Source organism: Platichthys flesus, chromosome 21 (assembly GCF_949316205.1).
Source record: "Platichthys flesus chromosome 21, fPlaFle2.1, whole genome shotgun sequence".
In the NCBI taxonomy this organism is placed as follows: domain Eukaryota; kingdom Metazoa; phylum Chordata; class Actinopteri; order Pleuronectiformes; family Pleuronectidae; genus Platichthys; species Platichthys flesus.
In genome coordinates this window covers 1,923,486-1,946,884 of record NC_084965.1, presented here as the reverse complement: position 1 = coordinate 1,946,884, position 23,399 = coordinate 1,923,486, and the positions used below count along the sequence as shown (strand labels likewise).

Sequence of the window (23,399 nt, the reverse complement as noted above, 5' to 3'; positions counted from 1 at the left end):
AGTTTGGATTATTGCCGGCTGCTCTGGGTTCTGTGCCACCGAGGCCGGGGCTCTTAAAGGGAATAATTAAATATAGAGCCATATGACGGAGGGAGAGGTCCCGCAAAGTGCATCAGATCATCCCTGTAATCCCTATTAAATGGAGAGAGTACATTCACTGGGTTTTATCTCCTCTTCCTCTTCCTCCCGCTTTGTCTCTCTGTCGTTATTAAGTCTTTCTCCTGCTGCCTTTTACTCCATAAAACCAATGTTCTCAATTCACTGCTTCAAACTGTCCTTGGTGCGTTGCTCTTTTTATGTTACACTCATGATACATCAATCCCTCTTCACTCGCTCTTTCTCTCTCTCTCTTTCTGTCTCACACATTGTCTCCCTATGGCTCTCACCCCCTCCTCCTCCTCCTCCTCTCCTGCATTTTGCCGACAACAGCCAGATCAGATTGACAGATTACCGGTGTCATTGTGTTACCCCCCCCCCCCCCCCATGAGCTTACTGTACGGGGGGGGGGGGGGGGGGCATGGCTGATGCAGAGGAAAAACAAACAACCACAGAACTCCTGCTGTCCTTCCGTTTATCACCCTCCTCCTCTTCCTCCTCCCATCAGTGTTTAGGCAGGTGGTGGTGGGGGGGGGGGGGGGGCAGATGCTGTCATCTCAGCCACGCCACCAATGAATGAACAGCATGAGGAGGGACGGAGAGCGAGAGACAGAGAGATGGATACAAAGAGGATGAGGGGATGACAGGAGGGGAAGATAGAGGAAGAAAGACGAAGAGTGAGGCAGACGACCAAAAGACAGGCCGTGATGGAGAGAGCGGGGGGGGGGGGCAGAGAGGAAGATTGAAAGAGGGAGGAAGAGAAAGAAATATTGTAATGGGAAACCCAGAGGAGGAAGAGTGTCAGGAAGCGATATGATTGTCGTCTGCAGGAGTGATGCCTCCTCCTCTTCTCCTCCACCCAATGCTAAACACCGGTTAGCCTAGGGAACCTTCTCCTGGTGCGTCACCTCCAGTGTGTGTGTGTGTGTGTCTGTGTGTGTGTTTGCGGAGGCAAGTGTCAGCGTCACGGCGACCTGCCGACTCAGGCGTTGCCAAAACACTGTCAGCGTGTTTTATTAGTGTGTCAGTGTTGTTTGTCTCCGCAGGCTGTGTGTGTACTGTGTGTACTGTGTGTGTACTGTGTGTACATCACGCTCCCTCAGTCCAGATATTTATTTAAACACAAGAGAAGCGAGCGCGGCCGCGGCGGCTGACAGGACGCCATCAATCCCCCCCGCCTCCAACCAGGAAATCATCTGGCACAATAACAACGCAAAAAAAAGGAGACGCAATTAATTTGTGTTGAGCAAATTGGCCGAGGATTTATGTTCCGTCCCGAAACTCGGAGTCGGTGCCGTGAAACTTATGTTAAAAGATCAAATGTGAGATGAAATATGAAACCGGCTCTTCTTCTTCTTCTTCTTCTTCTTCTTCTTCTTCTTCTTCTCGACAGTGCCGCTCTCTGATTGGTTCAGACTCACTCACAAGAGGCGCTCGGGCAGTTGACTCCTTTGTGCGTTTTGTAGATTAATCTCTTGGTCCAATTTAAGGTCGTTAAAGCTTCTTAATTAAGCTTTTAATTATGATAATTTGCACCAATTCAAAATAAAAGCATTGATTGACCTTTTACTAAATGTCATCCTGGAAAGAAAACATTAAAATTGAACTCAACAGAAAAATTAAGGAGGTGCTCTTGGTAGTTTTTCTTCCTGCAGCTTGTCGCCCAACTTTTAAAACTCTCTCTCTCTCTCCACAGCCGTGTACGAGTTCCGGGTGCCCGAGTCCCTCGAGCTGGGCTCCACGGTGGGACTGATCCGAGCCGTGGACGGAGACATCGGTGAGAACGCGGCGATGGACTACCGGGTCATCGGGATCGACGGCCCCGGCTGGTTCGACATCGCCACCAACAGGAGCACGCAGGACGGCATGATCGTGCTGAGGAAGGTCAGTCTATGTGGTGGTGGTGGTGGGGGGGGGGGGTCTAAACGTTGATATGAACTTTAATTTCCTCGTGCATGCGTCGTAATTAAAGTTAAACTTCATGAAAGTCTTCAGGATGATTAATTTAAAGCATCATAAATCTTCATCCTCACACCAAACCTGCTCTTTGTGTACAAGCAGGAAACATTTCTTTGAAGTTGAATTCGATAAAGAATCCAAACCACAGAACCGTTTCTGTCTGCAGCCGTCTGCAGTTATTAGATCTCAACCTACACTTCCCCTCCACGTGCTGTGAGTGAGATTCTTTCTTCCTCTCGGCCGAGACCAAAGCAGGAGTATTGATGCTGGGTATGGATCGTGGTGTGCCGCGGTGTGTTTCTGATGTATTCAACAGAACCCGGCAGCTGCCTCGTGAAGCCGCCTCCCTGCAGCCGGCGATCGATCGCCTCCATCATCCCATCATTAAGTGGAAGATGACATACTTGCCTTTTGTGCTGCGGTGTGCGGCAGAGTGTGTGTTTGTGGGGAGTGGGCCTGGCCTAAATCTGAACCGGCTAATTAAATGGGCTTGTGGAGTGGGAGAGCGTCGTCCCGTCCGAGCCTTCACCGCTTCATTCAAGGCAACACGCAGCCCCCCCCCCCCCCTTCTCCCACCTTAACACAAAGCAGCAGAAACCACCGACTCACAATATGTTGTTATTCATGGCTTCAGAAGGAGGTTTGTTCCATCCCGAGCTTTCATGGGTCGACTCCAGTGATCACGGAGCCGGCGTCCTTTCATATGTACAGGAGGCAGCCGGCGAGGACCCCCCCCCCCCCGCCACTGGGCGCCCAGTCGTTAAGATGCAACGCTCGGCAATTATTTCCATCAATAAGGGGGGGAGGTGGGGGGGAGGGGGGGGGTGGGAGATACCTTCAGTGGCTGCGACTTCAGAACAAAGTTCAGAGAAGGAACATAAAAGATGTAACATACTGCCAACATGCACAACAACACAAAGCTCATCAGAGGATGGAGGTGCACACGCAGGATTATACATCATAATAAATATGAAAAGCAAAGAACTCGGTGAAATGAAAAGTCCAGAATCAACATAAAGCACGACGCCTTTAATAGGATGAGGACGGAAAACCTCTCGTCATTTGACTTTATACTTCATCACGATCATGTGTTTTCTGTGGAGATAATGAAACATGTAAAACCTTTAATAATAATAATGATAATAGTTATAATCTGTATTTCCCTTGTGAAGTTGAATGACACAATCTGCCTCAATGATCTCGTCTTTGAGACAAAAAGAGAAAAGAGCAGAAAACAGCAAAAACATCAAGAGTCGACTTTGATTGATCGTTTCAAAGAATCAGAAAATCAATTAGTGGAAAAGCACAAACATGAAATGAGTGAAAATATCTCAATGTGTTTTTGAGTGTGTGGGTTCCTCTGCAGCGGGACCCGCTCATTAGACGACGCTCTGGAAAAGTTTGTCAGTTTAATGAACAGAATCAGAATCTGACCTGAAGTTAAACGCGGCCGGATGCTCTGCATGAAGATTAGCTCTCTGAGAATCCTCGGCTGAACATGCTGCTGCATACAGATGAAGGTTTAAAAGTTAATGTGAAAGGACAAAAGCTTCGATTAAAGAGAAAACACAAAACATCACAGAGAGATTTTTCTTTTTACTGCAAGAAACCAGAGAAACAGGTGAAGTCAAACTTCTTCCTTTGCTTTTCAGCCGCTGGACTTCGAGAGGAAGCGTCAGTACAGCCTCCGCGTGCAGGTGGAGAACGTGCACATCGACCCCCGCTTCTTCTCCATGGGCCCCTTCAGGGACGAGGCCACCGTCAAGATCGTGGTGGAGGACGTGGACGAGCCGCCGGTGTTCCAGCGCGCCAGCTACGTGATGGAGGTCAAGGAGGACGCGGCCCGGAACACCATCATCGGCTCCGTCAGCGCCTCCGACCCCGACGACAAGAACAGCCTGGTCAGGTACGTCCAGGGACTCGAGGGTTAATTCATAAAACTCACAGGCTTTATTTCAACAAATCAAAACAAGTAAACAGAGTTGGAACTGTTAGGAATACAAACAACAACAAATGGATTTATTATGAATTAACTTAAATGATATATCAAACCTTCAAACTAAAGAAAAGTTCTTCAGCTTGTGAGGAAACAAAAAAACCATGAATTACTAATTCTAACTTCATCATTCAAGTTTCTAAAGTCACATGAATTTTACTTTAATAATGAGAATAAACTTTATTTGTACAGCAGCGTTCAGACAGGAAATGCATCTCAATGGGCTTTACAGAAGATATAGATAAAAATCTAATCTTGATAATAAAAATATGTTGAAAGTGGTTCAGAAGTTTTATTGTCAATCTGCAAAAAGACAAACTCGAGTCATTAAAACAAGTTGGATCAGACTTTTCATGATTTGACCTTTTAATTCAACTCCATTCTAATAATTGTGTGATTTGATACAACTGATGAATTAAAGGTTCACTCTCTCCTGAGCTCTCAGTCACATTCAGTGAAGAATCCACTGAGTTCAAAATGAGTTTCATATCCTCACTTCTCTAAAGTGTGAAATGAGGCTAAAAGCTGCGAAGGTGAGTCTTTGTCCTTCAGCACAAACACAAACACACACATCACGAGAACACAACCCTGTCAATTAGACTCACAAAACGCTGCTTAGCACCCAAATGGGACAAAAGTTCGGTCGCACAACTCGTGTCCTGTTAGAGGGGGGGGGGTGATGGCAGCGCCGGGTTGTGAGGCTGCGTCTCAAAGACTTTTCATCTTTATGACGCACTGAGGGAGTTGGCTCTCAAGGTTGAAGTTCCAGCACTTTACTGCAGGTGTCAAATATGATATCATTCTCTTTTATGGCCCATCATCAAGGAGGAAGCCACCCGGTGGCATTTAGAGGAGGAGGAGGAGGAGGAAGAGGAGGAGGAGGAGGAGGAGGAGGAGGAAGAGGAGGAGGAGGTAGAGGAGGAGGAGGGTCGGGGAACCTGAGGGCTGCCTGGCAGGAGATGGTTATCTTTATTAGGTGGCACGGCCGCCGCACACGCTGACACGTGCACATTTAGGCCTCAGTGCACACACACACACACACACACACACACACACACAGACACACACAAGTTCCCCTGTTGGACGGACGTGTGTAGAGGACACTGCCGTCTTCTACGTCCTCAGACAAACTGAAGTCGGGTCAAACCTCAAATCATGATTCTTCTGATATCGGACCGAGAAGCTTCCTGTTCGACAGTTTGACTTCAGAGTAAAAGCACAACTTTTGCTTTGTCGCTGCAATGCTTCATATCCAGCTTTTATTTTGAAACATCGGTTGTTTAAGTTAAACAGTTTTAAAAATAAGAGCGTTTTTAAAGTTATTTAAAGTTATTTGTCCCGAATAGTTGTTTTCCTCTCGCACATCCGTTCACATGTTGTTCTCAGGTCACAAGTCGCCCCCCCCCCACACACACACACACACACACACTTCCTCCTCGAGGCACAACAACTCTTTTATGAATCTTTTATTTGTCCTGTTTCAAAGAAGCGTTTTAATGCTGCGATGTTCTCGCTGCTGTTTTCACTCCTCACATTAAAAAGCAGAATTTTGAAAATCAACCCGACAGATTAATTTTAAACATCAACAACACTGTTTGTGTTTGTTAGTGACTGGGGGGTCAATAGATCTGAGTTATTATTAACCTGGGAAACAAGAGCTGCAGTCATGGAAGCACATGACACAGAACCACATAGTTCCAATCTTTCATCATCAGAACTTCACACAAAGTCGACTCTGTTGATAAAAGCAAAGTGATAAATTCCTCATCTGCTACAGAAACTAAATTATGAAGCTTTTGGCAGAAGGTTGGAGACACGAGGCCTCGTTAGGAGGATTCACACCACGAGGTTTATCATCATTTCTTCTCTTATATTTATGGATCAGCTTGAGGGACTTCAATACTTCCTCCGATTCATCACGTGTCAAACCAGAAACCTTTTGACCTCCACACTGGAGATAGATACTTCTACTGGGAGACCAGTGACTTGTGAAAACACTGTGGTGCCAGTGGCCGGTCGTGGTCCAGCTGCACAGAGGACAGAGGAGACATGTCCCGACCCGGCTGTCCTCTCGCCCTGTGTGTCCTCAGTCTCAGCCTCCCTGCAGCTTCCTGCTGAGAGCAGCACTCCGGACGAGGCGCCGTTATCTCCCCGTCATTAATCAGCGGGGGGGTGGGGGGGGGGGTTAGAGCCCAGCCGGCTGAATTATTGGGAATATTAGAAAAGCAATTAGCACGACGCAGCTTTAACAAGGTTAGAGTTAGTGTCTGTGTGGAGGGAGGGGGGAGGTGGAGGTGGAGGGAGTGTTTGGAAAAAGACACTAAAGTGGTTAATGCAGGAGGAGGGAGGAGGGAGGAGGGAGGGAGGAGGAGGGAGGAGGTGCAGCGGTGCAGTCAGAGCCCCGGTTCACCGTCTCCCCTCGGGGTCTCCTCCCTCTCTCACCCGGCCTCCTGATGCTGCTCCTCCATTAATCACACTGATGTGTCCCGGTCGTCTGGAGGGAGAGAGGAAACAACACAACGCTGTGTGTGTCTGTGTGTGTGTCTGTGTGAGTGTAGTTTGTTAGAGGGTCAATTCACCAGTGACACACGTGTGTATTGTTTAACTTACGTCTTGTGTCAGGTCCTGATGATAGTTTCAGGTTCATGTGACCAGATGGATCTTCACGAAACAAGTCCGGCTTCTTTAAGAGACTCAATCTCTGAGTGTGAGGGTTTGGTTTCAGATCCAAAGAACTCGTCCCTCCACCTGGGACCACGTCACACCTCCACCCACTCAGGGGAGTTTCTCTCTGTGTGTTTCCTGCAGGTACTCCATCGACCGGCGCACCGACATGGACCGAGTCTTCAACGTGCACGCCGGCAACGGCTCGGTGTTCATCCTCCGGGAGCTCGACCGGGAGGAGGACGCCTGGCACAACATCTCCGTCATCGCCACCGAGTTCAGTGAGTGCAGCCACTTTCTCTCCGGCCGCTTCCTCCCAGACAAATTGGGTTTTTGGGGCTGATACGATCTTAATGGTCGGACTGGAACGTCTGGGACGAGTCAGCAAAGAACCAGAACTAATCCAGTTCACCCAGTTTTGACCGATGGCTGGTGTTTGTTCTCAGGAAGTGGGAGAAACCAGACAGTCTGTTTTTAGAAAGTTTTATTGCATTTTGTGAATTGTTTGATACGGCAGCAAACTTCAGTTCTGCCTGTTACTTCATTAACTCTCTTACAATGTTGACTAATTTCATGTTTGTTCCTCTCAGTGAGACTCAAACCTTCGGAGACAGATGCTTTTTTAGGGTTCGTTAGTGTTTATTAAAACTGAATCACGGATTTAGCCTGAAAACCTTCAGAGGCTCGAGTCCCTGTAGACAAAATATTAAATGTAGCATCAATGGTTTCGGTTTTTACTCATGTTGCTGTATTTGAATAATGTTTTATATATTTATTTGTCTTAATTAATCCCCAGAATGCAATTATCTTAATCATTTACACGTGTCGGCTAAAGAAAAATTACTGAACAAGCGACGATGAGTTAAGAGATGAGTTATTTACTTCAGGCTTTCCTTTTTTAAATCACTGGAATCAGCGACACACAACGAACACGTGACCAAACAGTACCAGTCTGACTCTCTCTCTCTCTTTGTTTCTCTCTCTCTCCCTCTCTCAGACAACCCGCGACAGATCAGCCGAGTGCCCGTCTTCATCCGAGTGCTCGACGTGAACGACAACGCTCCGACGTTCGCCTCGAGCTACGAGACGTTTGTGTGCGAGAACGCAAAAGCCAATCAGGTGAGTCGAGGGGGAAAGACACACGTGTTGTGTAGACGGAAGCTACAAACAGGCCTCACGTCACTTCATCCATCTGGAGAAACACCAAATGGACCAATTTTGTTTTAGCAGAATGATTTTTGTGAATTGAATAAAACCTAGAAAACAAAAATATAACAAATCTGATAAAACTTCTCACTTCAAAAAAACTGAAAGTTCAGTTTTATTAAAACATCTCGGGGTCAATTCAGAGCTGGTCCGGTTCACACTTCATATCAGAATATGTACAGAGACCCGACATTTCCCCCGAGGAAGCTCTGTCCTTTAATATGTAGAAAGGTTGAACAGATCCCAGGTCAGGGCGGGTGGACGTCCGCCTCCAGAGAAGAAGAGGAGGAGGAGGAGGAGGAGGAGGAGGAGGAGAAGGGGCTGAATAATGAAACCAATAATACAAATAACTGAGGGGGAGTTGGTCACGTGCTGATGCACTGGACTCGTGAAAAGCTCTTGAAGCATCATCCCGTGTTTCATTTACACGGTTCGATTCCAGGAAGTGGAGGTTTGTGTTCACTCGCCCGTCTGCTTCTTGTTTCAGAGGATTCAGACCGTGAGCGCCACCGACCCGGACGAGCCCCTCGGAGGTCACCGCTTCTCCTTCAGCCTCGCCCAGGAGGCTGCTGGGAAGGCCAACTTCTCTGTGCGTGATAACAAAGGTAAGAAACGCTCCTCATGTCATCAAGAGGTTTCAAGAGTCACCAGTAAACCTGCCTGAAGGAGGAAGCAGGTTTAGACTCCAGGTTCTGGTTCAGCTGATTTCCTGCTGCTCACTAACAGAACATCCTGTCGTCCTCAGACAACACGGCGTGGATCCTCACGCGCAGGAACAGCTACAACAGCGTCCAGATGAGCATGTACCACGTGCCCGTGGTCATCTCCGACGGCGTGTTCCCGATGCAGAGCAGCACGTGCACGCTCACCATCCGGGTGTGCACGTGCGACCGCGAGGGAAACATGAAGCTGTGCAACGCCGAGGCGCTCACGGCGAGGGCGGGACTCAGCACCGGGGCCCTGGTGGCCATCCTGCTGTGTGTCATCATCCTGCTCAGTGAGTTAACTTCCCAGCATGCACCTCAGCTTCAAGTCGAGCACTGGAGACGTCACATGGCGCCTCACAGGGGTTAAGGGGGCGGATCCTGGGGGCGGATCCTCTGGCTGTGACCATGGCCAATAGGATCTTTTAATTTGAACAGAATCTCAGCTGCAGGAATCAAACGTTATGTTTCCCTGTAAACACACATTGTGCTTTAGGATGAAGGACATTGGTTCAGCTGCTCAGAGCTCATTGACTCCATGTTTGATGTTAAGTCTGTGTCCCCCCCCCCCCCCCCCCCCCCCATGTCCTTATATACAGTAAGTTGTGTTTCTAGCACACAAGGTAATTTGCAGTGTTCTTAAACTGCATCCCTTTGTGACCTTAAGCAGCCGTGGCCCTGAGGAGGAGGAAAGGGGGGGTGGGGGGGGGGGGGGGGGGGGGGGAAATACATAATGCATCCTCGTGCTCGTTCTACAAAGTCAGACAAAGTCCCTGAATATCAGTGAACACTCCGGCAGCCTCACGACTCCCCCCGGACGCTCGCTGGCCTTCAGAGAAGCACCAGTCTCAGATTCTGTTTGTTTGTTGTCCTCGTTTGTCCCCGCAGTGATCGTGGTGCTGTTCGCCGCCCTGAGGAGACAGAGGAAGAAGGAGCCTCTGATCATCTCCAAGGAGGACGTCAGGGACAACGTGGTCAGCTACAACGACGAGGGGGGCGGAGAGGAGGACACTCAGGCCTTTGACATCGGCACGCTGCGCAACCCGGAGGCCGTCGAGGACAGCAAGCAGCGGAGGGACATCGTCCCCGAGACCTTCTACCCTCCGGTCCGCCGGCCGGTGCTGCCCCCCCCGGCCCGGGACAATAACGGGGACGTGAGGGACTTCATCAACCAGCGGCTCCAGGACAACGACGGCGACCCGACGGCGCCGCCGTACGACTCCCTGGCCACGTACGCCTACGAGGGGAACGGCTCGGTGGCCGAGTCCCTCAGCTCGCTGGAGTCGGTGACCACCGAGGGCGACCAGGACTACAACTACCTGAGCGAGTGGGGGCCGCGCTTTAAGAAACTGGCGGACATGTACGGGGGGGACGACAGCGACAGGGACTCCTAACGAGAGCCCGGAGCAACGCACACGCTGAAAACGTTCCGGTTCTGGTGCACGTGTGGCGAGGAGAGCGGCGGCGCGGGGACGGAGGATCGAACCCTGTCCGTCCGGGAGCTCCTCCTCCTCCTCGTCCTCCTCCACCGAACACCGCCCACCGTTCAGTCGTCCCCTCGGTGACCTCACGTAGACTTTGTGTGTCCAGTGTTAGTTGCGTTCTTGCGAGGGAACAGTGAAGAGACTTTGTGTCGAGACTCTTTTTTCTCTGTGTGTATATGGGGGGGGGGTACATGAGGCCCAAATATATCTATACCGACATTTTCTTTTGTTTTTGGGGTGGGGTGGTGGGTGGGGGGGGGTTTGTTTCTCCAAAGCTGCCTGTGACGGACTCGCTCAACAAGCAGTTGTGTACTTTTCAGTGTGTTCATGCTGCATATTGTGAGTTCTATCTTAGCTTGTGTACGTGCGGTGACATGATTCGCTGTACAGTCGTTTTCTATCGTCCACGTGACTCCGCCCCCTTTTCAGCGACTTCCCCACAGCGGCGCTCTGAGCCACGAGTGCCGGACAGTGTTGGTTTGTACAGGAGAGAAGTTGTGTTGCACTGCTCTCTACACACAGCTGTGTGTGTTTGCTGTGTGTGTTTGCTGTGAGTCGAGCCCGAGACACCAAACACTCCCTGAGCTGAATGTCGTCACGAGTGAAAGCAACAGTGTTATTTTCAAAGCTGATTAAAAAAAAAATATATATATAGAAAATCACTAACTTGTGCCAGACTCAGTTAAAGCAGCACTATGTACGTTTTACTGAGCCGCAGCGCCCCCTGCAGCCACGTGTGGGGACTTACTCTGTCTGAACGATGGATATTACCCATAATCCCCGGCTTCCTGAAGAGCTGCTAATGTATCAGATCCACCAAACTGTGTTCAGAATCCTTCATGTTTTAACAGTTTCCTGCTGAACATTGGAAATAAACCAATAACTTGTGAGTGTTTTTAACTGATCTGGGTTCAGCTTCGCTCTTCAACCGAAGCTGAGACTCTCAAGTCAGTTCTTCTCACAGGAGCTGGAACCCACTCACCAGAGTAAGAGAACAAGACGCTGCTGATCTCATGTTAATCAAGCTGCTGCTTTAAGGTGATGAAGTTGTGTAGTGTTGGTTTAAAAAGGAAAATACTGGTGTTGAACTTCTCTTCTCGAGGTTCAACGAGGAGTCGACGCTGCCGAGCTCCAAACCTCAGATCAGATCAGGTGAAACGTGTCGTGGACGCTCAACATTAAAATTCATCGTGCAATTTTATTTTCAGCCTGTAAACGGTTTTATTTAATTTCCTCAAGTGATTAAGAACAACGGAATCTGAGGATTTGAATCAATCGATGAACCCGAGCGAGAAAACTGTGTTATATGAATCAGAAAGTAAAATAAATTAATCTGAAAGAGCCACGACTTAAAGCATTAAAACATAAACCAGGTGATGTTGACTGTAACGTGCCAAACAGCAGAGAACACCAGTATTTTCCTTTTTAAAGAATCCTCCTCTAACCCGACGTTAAAGCTCCTGTGTGTCGTGGTGCAGCCGGTGCAGCCGCTGGAGCCGGTGGAGTGTTCAGGCTTTACTCAGCTGATTTCCTGTGGGACCACGAACCTTCTCCATAAAGATGCTCATCAACGGGCACCTGACCTTTGAGCCTCGTGGAACAAGTCCCCCGAACCCGGGGGGTTGGGTCCTCGGCTCAGAGAGAAGGTCACAGCGAGAAACTCACAAACTCACAAACTCGCTTTAAACTGCGATTCAGGAGCAGAGCAGTGAAAACGATGCGTTAGCGGTGATGTTCTCTAACGACTGGAGATCTCCGGGCGGTGAAACGGAGACGACAGGATGAAGAGGGAGGACGGAACCAAATCAACGACAACAAAAAGAGACTCGCCGAGCTGAGAACAAGCTGTGCCCTCACTTCAGCGAAAGGCCAACCTGAGAAGAGGCTGACATTCATCAGACGTTTGAAGAAGTAACAACACAACGGGCGTAATCACCACAGAGCGACTCTCCTCTCCGACGTTAAACACACCAATTTACAACACCGTGGTTTGGAGAATCCTTTCTGCTCGGTTATTATTGTATACACATGGTTTTTGTTGTTGTTTTGTTTATGAGCCATGTCAGACTGTGGCAGCGCGGCTCTGATAAGAATTCAATGGGTTTAAAAACCCCTTTGCCCCGTTGCTCCGCCTCCAGGTGCCACCGGGGCCTCAAGTGGAAAATCACCACGGCCGCGGCGCTCGCCAAAACGCATTCCATCCTTCAGCCGTCACCGGGATGTCAGCACATCGGCGTTATGAAGACTGGTGTGATTCGCCTCAGAGCGTCGGCACCGCGCTCGGCTACAGATAAAAACACTCGTGTTTTTCTCTTTCTACATCGAGGCGACTAGACGCCGCTGCCCGGACACGATAGATCTGTGGTTGTTGATGTGTAGACGCGGTCGGGCCCCGGGGCTCAACCCCCCCCCCCCGACCCCGGTATACTACTCTGTTGGTGACAATGTGATTGAGCAGTGGAGTTTTGTCAGTGTAGAAACAGTCTGAGCGGTCGTGGTAGCGTCAGGGGCCCGTTCATCAACCTGCTTTGTAAACCGTGATATTTTGTACTGAATATTTATATGACACAATTAAATATCTTTAAAAATCAGCCTCTCTCTCGTTCTTCTTCTTCTTTGAGATGCTCGCTCTCTCTCTCTCTCTCTCCCTCCCTCCCAGGTGTGTTTCTATTATCTCCCATAAATCCCAGAACAAAAGACTCCCCCCGACGTGTCAGAGAGTTATTAATGCGCTGGCTGTTGTTAAATATCTGGATCCAGAGGCGACCGAGCTGAGGAAATTGTTAATTAGACAATCTATAATTAAGATCTGTTGCGTCAGCCAATCGGATTCAGGGAAAGGTTTAAAAAAAAAAAGAAAGAAGAGAAATCCCATTTTGATTATGAGAGGATGAGTGGCAGATGTGAGACAGATGGTGGCACGGGGGCGATCGAGTGTAATTGTCTCCACCTCCTTCTTTCTGGATTAGACGAGAGAGGATTGCAATAACAAGGCAGCAAATTAGAACTGGGGTCTGGAACTTTATTTACAATATTATTACTTTGATATTTGTTTCACATTTCACTTTCCATTTAAAAACATGTCCTCTTTCTGGGCTGTTTGATTTCTGGCACGTGTCAGTAACGGTTCGAGCTCCTGCTGCGCGTTTCTGGATCTGAAAGTTTCTCGAGAGCTTTTAAGTTTTTTCGGCAACAAACACACAAAGGCCACGTCTGACAGAGCGACACTACACAACAGTATAAAACATGACAGCTGCTTCAGTCCTAATCATCTGTCTTCTAACAACTTGATTCCTCAGTGTCGGGGCCAAACTGAAGGAAAACATTCTTGGCGTTTTGAGAATTCTGCAGTTGAGTCACGACGTTATGTAATTTAATAAACAGCACGATAATAAAGGTCCTGATAGGGCGATAAAATGAAATCTTAAAATTACGATTTTATTCTCATAAAACTACCACTTTATTCTCGAGTGGCCCTAATGCTCCATTATAAGTTTAACTTTGAGCATAAAAGGAAAACAGAACAACATTCAAATTGAGGCTCGGGTTCGATCAGCGAGTCACTGGTTTACAAGTACGGTGAAAAAAGGAAAAGCAGTTGCACCACTTCTTGAACTGGTAACACAAATAAATCAATTTAACAACTTATATCAACACAATTTATGCTTTTAGTGTGAAGGGGTTACCGGCTGAAGGGGTTTACTAAGGTGCTCCAACATTAAACCCGTGGCTCCTCCGCTTTGCCAGCTCGCTCCTGGACGGGCGCCACACGTGCCGACAGGGTTCTTTATTCTGGACGCGGGTACTGATGCCACCCCCGCCACCCCCGCCCCCCCCCAAAAAAAGAAAAGGTGCTGTCACTTCTTGCACTCCTCCACCTCGTCGGTCTCCAGCTCCTGCCGCTCGCGCTCACGTCTCATCTCCTTCAGCTCCTGCCGGTATTTCCGCTCGATGAAGCGCTTCTGATGAGCCATCTGTGGGAAGTTATCTGGTCGGGGGGGAAAGAAGAGGCAGAGCGGGAGACAGAGAGAAGTCGAGATAAAGAGAGAGAGGGGGGGGGGGTGAAGAGACAAGGTCAGTTTCCAAACGGGACAGGACAACAGTTCAGGGCTCGAATCGCTCCCGACTATAGTTTCTATATGGAGTGTCTCTAAGAGAGTATCTCTAACCCCCCCCCCCGTTATTTCATTAATCACGATGGAGCAACGAGGAATTAGACGGGCCTGGTTTGGTTTCAGCTCGACGGCTGGGAGGTCTGTTAACAGAGGAACGTTTCTAGATGAGTTCTCTAATAAGACGGTGACAGCCGAGGAGAGAACACAGCAGATCTGAGTTAACAGGACGCGAGCGAATGAGACAGAACAACAGAGCAACTTGTTTTTCTGCCGCAGCTGAAGAACAGACGATCTGTACAACGTGTTGAAAAAAAATCTCCAATAAACCTGCTGAATGACCACGTCTCCTTTATAGCAGACAGATTCCACAGCTTGGCTCAGTGGACTGGGAGGAACTCGACTGTACCATTGGCTACATGTTGGTTTCTGAATGGAGGTTTTAAAGCCCCAGTTTGGCTTCTTCACTCGCTGCCATCCCGGCTACTGAGACACGACTCCCATTTCTGGCAAATGCCGAGGCTGAGTGGAAACGAGGAGATGAAGTGGAAACCATAATAACTGTATCGGAACAGAAAGTTAAGAACTCAGTCAACGAAGGAGGAAAACTTTAGAAGACAACTCGAGACTGAAAAAGCTGTTTCCGTGAGATTTTGTGGAGGAGTGGGACGGGACCCAAAAATGAAACCATTTCATTTTGGACCAGTTGTGGAAACACAGGAACTGAGTAAAGCAATGGAGAAATAAGATATTTCCAGTAAGAATTCCTCTGATGCTAATAGTTAATGGTGGTCACTGGAGGCACTGCAGGCACAGTTGATTCCAAAACATTACACTGTTAAAAACTTTCATCTTCAACAATGTGAATTTTTCAGATCATTTTAAAACAGGTTTTCAGGTTTGTGGAGATTAATGAGTGAATTAATGACATGAATGTAAATGATCGTCTCAATTTATATGAAAATAAAAATATATCGAGCTAATAATCTCAATCAACCTATCATTTATTTTCCAATATCAATTTGTTATAGTTGCTGTAATAATAATTTATTATTTTATTCTATCCAAATATTCCCAAACCACAAGACAAGTATTTTAATTCATGTTAAACAGAAAAAAGATGAAAAGAAAATTTCTGGCACCAGATCATTTCAGCGACTTCGAGAACAGCTGCTGATTATTTTTCTAATCGACTGATTCTTTCACTTCTAGTTAAAAAACAAACCGGAGAGCTCAAGTCACCGGGGAGCCTCTGGATCCCGGCTCCGGTTTCCAGCCGAGCGACTCGTCAGGAGAAACACACGCTGTACTTTTCTTGATATTCATAGCTTTGGTAATTCTCCATTAAGTGTTACCGGGTCCAACCGCTGCACACTTCAATTTAAAACAGCACGCCGGACGGCTGCCCAGTGGTTTGTGTGTCAACTCACCGAGACACAAATCTGACGGTGCAGTTTTTCCGGTCGCTGACAACGATCGTGAAATCTCTCGACAAAATTGTGTCTTTCAAGTTTCGGCATGTTGAGATTGAAATAAGAGGAGATTGATTTTGTCAGTGGAGGGATTGTACATGTTATTCTATAAATATTCCTAATAATATTCCCTTAATATTTGACTGTAAATGTTTGCAGAAAACACACAGAGATCAGCAGACACTTCACAGGGTTATGAAAACATAACACACCCCGTTTCATTCCAAACACAACAGTAAACAACAGAAGAAGAAAAAGATGATCCCTGTCTAAATACTCAGGGCCTGCTGCTGCATCGTGGGCAGATACTGGATCTTATCCTCTGATGGATAAGAGAATTTAATTATTACTATTGTCCAGACACTGATAACGTGACGCCTTGGGTTTGAGGCGATGATTCAACTTCCTGGTGAAGATACTGGGTTTACTGGAACCTGCTGCTGTCCACAGGAGCACCACATCGGACAGATGCATTCTTTAAAAAGAGTTTCTGCTTCTTGTAAATCAAGTCAAACGTATTTTCTCAACTGATTGTCGGCAGGAATTGTTCGTAAATATCTAAAAGCTGCAAAGTGGTTTGTTTATCTGCGACCACCTCCTGTAATCAGAACTCAGGAATGAAACATTGGGAAAAACCTGTTAAAGCACATGTGGGTTTGATTCGTGAAAAGAAGAAGAGAAGGTTTTTCTTCCTCCTTCGACGCAATAATTCGTCATTATGGCAGCTGAGAGGAAAAAGTGCAAGATTACGGTTATATCCTATTAAAAAAGGAGACGGATCAAATGGTTAAAAAAATAGAAAAATCCTTTAGAGGGAAATTTGAGACTCACACACACACACACACAAGTATGGACACACAGAGGAAACACACAATCAATTTCAATATGCTTTCAGTGAGTAAGCAACACTCGCTGAGCCTCGGAGAGAAAACTACATATTGCAGTTAAAATATGGAAATCACCGGCATTTCTCCCCGGGGAGATGACTTGAGAATAACCCACTCAAGAGGAAGGAAGAAAAAAAAAAAGAGCGTTTGGCCATTTACATTGTTTAGCATGCGGCACCAGAGCAGGGGTCAGAGAACCAGGTTGGTAAAGAACACACAAGGCTCTTTGTGTCAGTTTGTGTTGGACATCGAAAAGACGCAGTGAGAATTGTCTTCCTGGAGAAGATGGCACTCTGATCCCTGTCGGAGGCGTTCACACACTCTCTCTAGAGCAGCTCGACTCGGCTGCTCTATCCACAGAGCGGACGTGTCTCTCGAGGACGGACGGACATTAGCAGGTTTGGCTTTTTGGGTCGTTTAGACCTCTGTTGTCTGCACCGAGGGGAACTTGACGGGGAAGGTGCACGAGAACATGCACGGCTACCTCACCTAGGCCTTCACCCACTCAGCCGGAGCTCAGGCTGTGAGACGACTCCACCACAGAGCGGCTGAGTCCATCAGCCGGAGCTCACGTGCACCACATCAGTCAACAAGCCGATGGTGCCAAAGGGCAAACACAAGACTCACACCAGTGAATAGAGATCCTGCATACTGTACTTTGCTCTGCCTCCATCCCTCCACTGCTTTCATCCTGAGATTAAGAGGTTTAGAGGAAGCTGAGGAAGGAATGTATCTCCCTTCCAGCTCCTGGATCGAGGCTCCTTCTCTCATTCAACAGATATTGCATTGTTTGAGAAACAAGCAGCTGCGAGAAGCTGGAGAGGAAGGGGAGGGAGTCTCAGAGAGCGACTGCCGACTTTGAACAGAGAGCGTACTATCTGCGAGGATGAATGATAAATGGTTTAAGCCGTTTCCATGTATATTTGATGTCGCCTCAGACCTCACGGCGCGTGGTGCTCGGAGCCCGAGGGCCCGAGGAACTCTGCTTCCTTCCGTCGATCCAGTTCCCCGACCCGGCTGCTCTCTGCTCCATTTGTTTGCACTCATGTTTCTCCCAGTCTGGGCCTTGGTTAACATTTCATTCTGCCTGGACAGACACAGGCAGGAGACTGTCAAAAAACGTGGGCCATCAAATAATGAAACGAGAAGCAGCCGAGCCACCAGCGGATCGGCTAGCAGACAGCACACACCAAACACCGGGCCCCGGCCTCTTTAATGAGCTCTGAGCTGTCTGACTGAACACGGCCATGTCTCTCACCTGCCCGACACGGCTGGAGCCGCCGGTTCTGTCGGCCAGGAGAAGTTTTGCAGCAGAAACAAGAAAGTTCCGTCCGGCTCAAAGTGCTTCTGATGCTCCAGGAGGCCTTAAATAAAACATGGAGATGAATCCTGACACGTTGGGCTGAGCTGTTTCTGGATTCAAGAGTAACACAAGTCAGGGGCTGTCGAACAGGACGAGGGATTGTGTAGCCGCAATGCAGCGAGGGCCAACAACACAATCAATGAGGAATTACATGACACCGGGGCTGATGTCCTTGATCAGTCTGTGAACAAATGGAGCGAGGCCCTCGACATTCACAGGAGAGACAATGCAGAGCTGTCAGTCGGGGGAGACACTCGTTTGAACCCCGTCCACTGACCTTCCCTGGTTTGTCTCCAACGAGACGATGCTGCAACAGGAACAGAATTAAAAATGTTCTGAGGAGACGTCCCGCACCGAAATCATTAATCCAGGCCTGACAAGTGGATTCTGAAAATGGCTGAGCTTCATTCAGAACATGACCTCTGGATTTTTCAGCCACATTAAGGCAACAACACGTGCATTTGAAGTATTGATTAGTCTTTATTAATAAAGGTTATTAACTGATGAGTCTCCAGGATCATATTTCTGCTGTGAGGCTACTTTCATCAGTGTCCAACAATCTACGAGTGTGTTCTACGTTGTGAAGCAACACGTCATCTTGTCCTGAAGCTTCCAGAAGACGTGGACCAGAGGAACACAGAGGACGGACAGGAGATGAAATCTGTTTCCTTACTACCGTCCATCAACCTTGAGATGGTTCCTAGAGAATCAAGCCAAGGTTTGTAAATTGTTTTTGTGTAATCGCCCAAAACAAAATGAACTTCAACTTCCAATTAAAACAGAACTGTGACACCCCCCCCCCCCCCCCACACACACTAATAAACGACTTCTTTGATTTATCCGTTATCAAACTGTTGTCGATCATTTAATCATCATTTTGTTCTTAGTCTATCGCAACTGTGTTTAATCTCATTCGCACCGAGCGTCCTTCTCTTCTCTCTTTCCAGCCAGTTAATTAATTTGATTAATATAACGGACTCACCTCGGGTTCTCTGGAGCACGGGGTGAGAGAAAAGAGTACATCGCGCTGGGGGGGGCGTTTAAATCAAGTGACAACACAAAGTCAAACAAAGCCCTCAGACTGGAAGTGGTTTGCACCAAAGGGAGGAAGACTCTGGGAGATGATTTTTAAATTAACTGACCTTTCGGAAAAGGAATTGCTAATCTAGTCACATGAAACCGCAATTTATGAGGGGGGAAATGTTCATTTACTAGCAATGAGCATCTATCAATCATGGTGACAGGGGCGTACACCGGGGAGAGGAAGTGGGAGGAATTAAGGGAGGGGGGGAGGTGGAGGAGAGGGAGAGTGTGCACTGAACTACGCCCCCTGATAAGGAGCGAGCGAGGGAGGTTGGGGGGGGTGGGAGTCGGGAGCAGGAGGAGATCAACAGTTTTAAATAGCAACAACCCCCCCCCCCCCAACGCTAATGTTTCATAGAAAGTGAAGCTCCGGTGCACAAACAGAATCAATCACGTGCGGCTGGAGGCCTCGTTCAGGAGCCAAATGGAATCAGAGGTTGACCTTTGTGCCCTCGCGGCGCTCCACAGGTCCGATCCAACAAAGACATTTGTGTGTTCGCTTCACACTGATTAGTTATGGAATGAAAAAAAAACTTACATGTGATTAATGTGCCGGTCACAGGGACGGCAGCGGAGTGGAGTTCAAACACAACCCTGGAACACGTGGCGCTCTCTCAACACACTCCACGTGATGTGTGATATTATGAGTCCACATACATGTGCATCGGGTATAAGAGGCGGGGGGGGGGGAGATGATGGAAATGGTTTGTGTGTTTCTGAGAGCTCTGTAATTGTGTTTCTACTTGGCAGTAAATGCCGAAAAATCCCGATCTATTTTCCTTAAGTGGTGGTTGATGACAAGATGACAAACCGCCAAGGATAGAGGCGTCCGCCGCTCTACTTCAAACCTGAAGAGCGCCAGAGAGCGTCGCTCAGAGCGGGAAGCCTCGTTCTCCTGGTCGACAGAAAGGGCTCGAAAACACAACGACAACCCAAAATAACACAAACTTTTGCGCGGGCCCTCGACATAAACTTCCCGCGCTCCCTGGGGGGATTGATGGACACACGTTGGAGGAGGCTTCGCTCGCCTCATGCTGGTTTGTACTGGTTCTCCAGCCCTGGCTCGGCCCCGTGCCTGTGCTCTGGGCTCGCACTTCAAACGGCCTAATGTCCTGTCTGCTGCCGCCAACCGCCTGGTCAGGCCGCCGCGCTCCGCCAGCCATCTTGCCTACTGTACAGCCAAGGCTAATATTCAACACTGAGGCAGAGAGTGTGAAAGGCTTAAAATGTGGGAGTGTGTGTGTCTGTGTGTTGGAGAGGAGACGCTTGTGTTGCCAAACAACTCACATTTCTCGAGTGCATCCATCGCAGCTCCCATTTCCGCCTGTTGGATGCTAGATTAGAAATATTTTTAAAAGGAGAGAGAGAGTGGGGGGAGAGAGAGAGAGAGAGAGAAAGAGAGAAAAGGTGTTTAGCATATTTCAAAATGTCCCTTTTCTGAAATTCTGTCAAATAAAAAACAGGCCTAATATTGAGCGGATTATCAAAAGTGCTTTTTATTTATGTTTTTATGAGAGCCCCTCTGCTGAACAATAACAGGTAGCAGCCGTGCACACATTTTCAAAAAGGTAAGCCTATTGGTGCGGCTTGTGTGCCGGGCACTGTTTACTCCCGGCCCCTGCGTATCCACCATGTGATCAGAGCCCACACTGGAGGTGGATGGGAGCTTAACTCATGTAAATACAAAAACAGTAAGCTGTCAAAGATCCTATGGAAGGGACAAAGTTATCGCTAGCTTAGAGCGAGAGGGAGCGCTTTCAAGTATGTGTGGGGGGGGGGGGGGGGGGGATTTCCACATGTGAAGGGGGGGAGGGATGTTTGATGGATTTACGTTTCCTTTCTCGAAGGCTCAGCTGCAGCTTTATCGTCAACCCCCCCCACAGCCCTGAAAAGGCCTTGGTGCGGAGATTCACTTTCTTCGCTGAACAAAAGCGAGAGTGTGTGTGTGTGTGTGTGTGTGTTTGTGAGCACAACCAAAGGTTTAATACACACACAGACACACACACACACCTGTCTTGCGGTGAGCACACAATCCCAGGTAGACCCTAGTGCAGCCCCAGATGCAGTGTCGCCTCACCACAGACTCCTCTTCTACACAAAGTGATGTTTCCATAACACAATTTACGTCAAATCAATAATGAATCGATTCATTTTCATTCTGCATAATGTCTCTCCCGATAGCACAGGCCAACAGGAGCTTAATTGCTATAATAAACACCATCAATAAAGCGCAGCCATTATTCTCGAGCCCATTAGCGGAGCACTGGGAGGGAGAGCGCCTGGTCCTGTTGGGTCTTGTTATATCGCACCGTGTTACTCACCTTGGGCCTTTGCCACAGCCGATTCGCTCCCCTTTGAAATACACGGCGACGGTGTAGGTGCGGGCGTGCGAGGGCCCGACTGTCTGCAGGGTCCTGAGAAATTCAAAAACACAGAAACATGGAGTGAGACGGAGGGGGGGGGGGGCTGAGCAGCAGCAATGACACCCCAGAGAGAAGACGCAAGGACACTCAGGGACATTGTTCTTCAGAGAAATAACATTAAAAAAGAAAGAAGGGGCGAAAAAAGAAAAAAGGTTTTCAATCAGAACAAATATAATTCATCTCGAGCAGCAGGTTGAGGCGGGGGGGGGGGGAATAGCGCTTTGATTCACTGGTGTGCTTTCAGGGCGCACAAAGCAATCTGAGGGACACGCAGTATAAACAACTTTTAAAGCCTCCCCCTGCTCCCCACACCCGTCAGATACAAAGATCTGTGTGTGGTTTACAAAAAGAATAAAAAAATGACAAGTTGGGGGGGGGGGGGGAATAGAAATAAAAGAATGACTCGTCTTTGAGGGACGCGAAAGCTTTTGGTGAGCTAGAAGGGTAAACACAGAAAACAGCTGAGGGGCGGGGGGGAAATCTAAGATGAGAGAATAAGACTGTTATGTTAAGTCACCTGAATTATTCACGGACAATTTACTTATTTCAGGAGTCGCAGTCAATTTTTAATGCTTCGTGGTCACTTATGACACTTGATCAATAATTCAGCTCCCATTCTCACTTACAGATGAAGTGGCACGTCGCGTGTTCGGGAGCAAACAGGACTCCGGTGCAAATCTCAACAGGGAGGAGGTGTCACTTAGAATCATTGTGCTGCTACAATAACACAAAACGAGACGGGAGGAGCAGGAGAAGGAATCTGTGAGGCTGTGGGGATATCAAGTGTGAGTGGCTGCACGCACAGATGGAAGTGAGCGGGGCGTGTAGGGTCTGTAGCGTCTGTAGGGTCTGTAGGGGCGGCAGCTACTGACTGACTCAGGCCGTGCTCTGCACCATGTTAGAGTGAGCACATGTGTCTGCTCCCTGGTGGGTCCTATACACAGACCATATGTACAGCAGAGGGATGGTGCTGGGGTCGAGGTGTGGATCTGTCATCAGGCAGACACGTCCACCAGGGAACCTTCAGCAGGAGCACGAGGGGCATTGGCTCCTCCCCCCGTCCTCCCTGCCCCGGTCATTTACTCACTCTCTTTCTCTTCCTCTGTGACTCACACTCTTGTCTCACCCGGTGTTGTAAACAAATTCAGACGGACCCTTAAGACACCGGCAGCTGCTGCATGATTCTGGCTTATCGACCAGCAGGGGGTCGGGTCAGCTCATGGGGAGATCGGCTGCTACTGTGAATTTTCAACGAACAGGCAGTGGCTTCAAATCCATCTGCGGCTACACTCGTGCATGAGTTATTTTTGCACGTGTGCCAAAATGTTTCTCGTTCACGCCCTCGTGTGAAACTGATGATTGTGGTGTCAGAGTTGTGTTGAGTCAAATCTCTCCCTGTGTCTGACGGACAAAATAATAAACAGAGGAGGAGGAAGCTGCCATTCAAATGAATACGTGGACGAGAGAGAGGCGACTGATTAGATGTTCATTGTGTATGAAGCTGCTCCGGCTGCAGCCGATCCCCCCCCCCCCAACCCCCCCCGTTGACCTCTGCCCTTTCTTTTTGTACCGGTGAAAATACAGTTTGTCAGTTTCCATGGGGACAGCTCTGAAAAGCATTCTGTCAAATAACACTTGCTCCTTGACCTTTTGTCAAATAGGTCTGTTTGGCCGTGTGGTTATTTATCACAACAACAGAGACCTTTACACAGCTATTCAAAATGTCCAGGGACCAATAACAAGGGATAGAAGTCCAGTAAATGGAGTTTGTTCCATTTCATTTCTCTGAACGGGGACTGGAGCACATGTGACAGTTAACTGAACCCATCGCCACCGTGGAGTTCTGGGTCATATACAGAAGAAAAAAAATTATTCTAATAAGAGTTATGGCTCAAATAGTTCAGGTTAAAAATGGAGGATACACACTTAGCTTATTAATAAATGGCTCAA

The 23,399-nt window shown here is 48.2% G+C and overlaps 2 protein-coding genes across 2 annotated transcripts in view; one reads left to right on the top strand and one right to left on the bottom strand.

The window, feature by feature from the left end:
- LOC133932984 (cadherin-6-like) overlaps nucleotides 1–10,309 on the top strand; it is a 41,141-nt gene extending 30,832 nt beyond the window's left edge. Inside the window, exons 6-12 of the mRNA XM_062379913.1 lie at nucleotides 1,793–1,980; nucleotides 3,708–3,961; nucleotides 6,860–6,996; nucleotides 7,713–7,834; nucleotides 8,409–8,526; nucleotides 8,667–8,918; nucleotides 9,514–10,309. Of these exons, the coding sequence (XP_062235897.1) occupies nucleotides 1,793–1,980; nucleotides 3,708–3,961; nucleotides 6,860–6,996; nucleotides 7,713–7,834; nucleotides 8,409–8,526; nucleotides 8,667–8,918; nucleotides 9,514–10,019 (1,577 nt within the window). The 3' untranslated portion in view covers nucleotides 10,020–10,309. The remainder of the gene's footprint in view (nucleotides 1–1,792; nucleotides 1,981–3,707; nucleotides 3,962–6,859; nucleotides 6,997–7,712; nucleotides 7,835–8,408; nucleotides 8,527–8,666; nucleotides 8,919–9,513) is intronic.
- Nucleotides 10,310–13,933: 3,624 nt separating this feature from the next.
- The window catches only part of drosha (drosha ribonuclease III), a 76,984-nt gene continuing 67,518 nt past the window's right edge, over nucleotides 13,934–23,399 (bottom strand). Inside the window, exons 30-32 of the mRNA XM_062379440.1 lie at nucleotides 21,348–21,440; nucleotides 20,314–20,360; nucleotides 13,934–14,097 (exon numbers count right to left, since the gene is read on the bottom strand). Coding sequence (XP_062235424.1) covers nucleotides 13,967–14,097; nucleotides 20,314–20,360; nucleotides 21,348–21,440 — 271 coding nt within the window. The 3' untranslated portion in view covers nucleotides 13,934–13,966. The remainder of the gene's footprint in view (nucleotides 14,098–20,313; nucleotides 20,361–21,347; nucleotides 21,441–23,399) is intronic.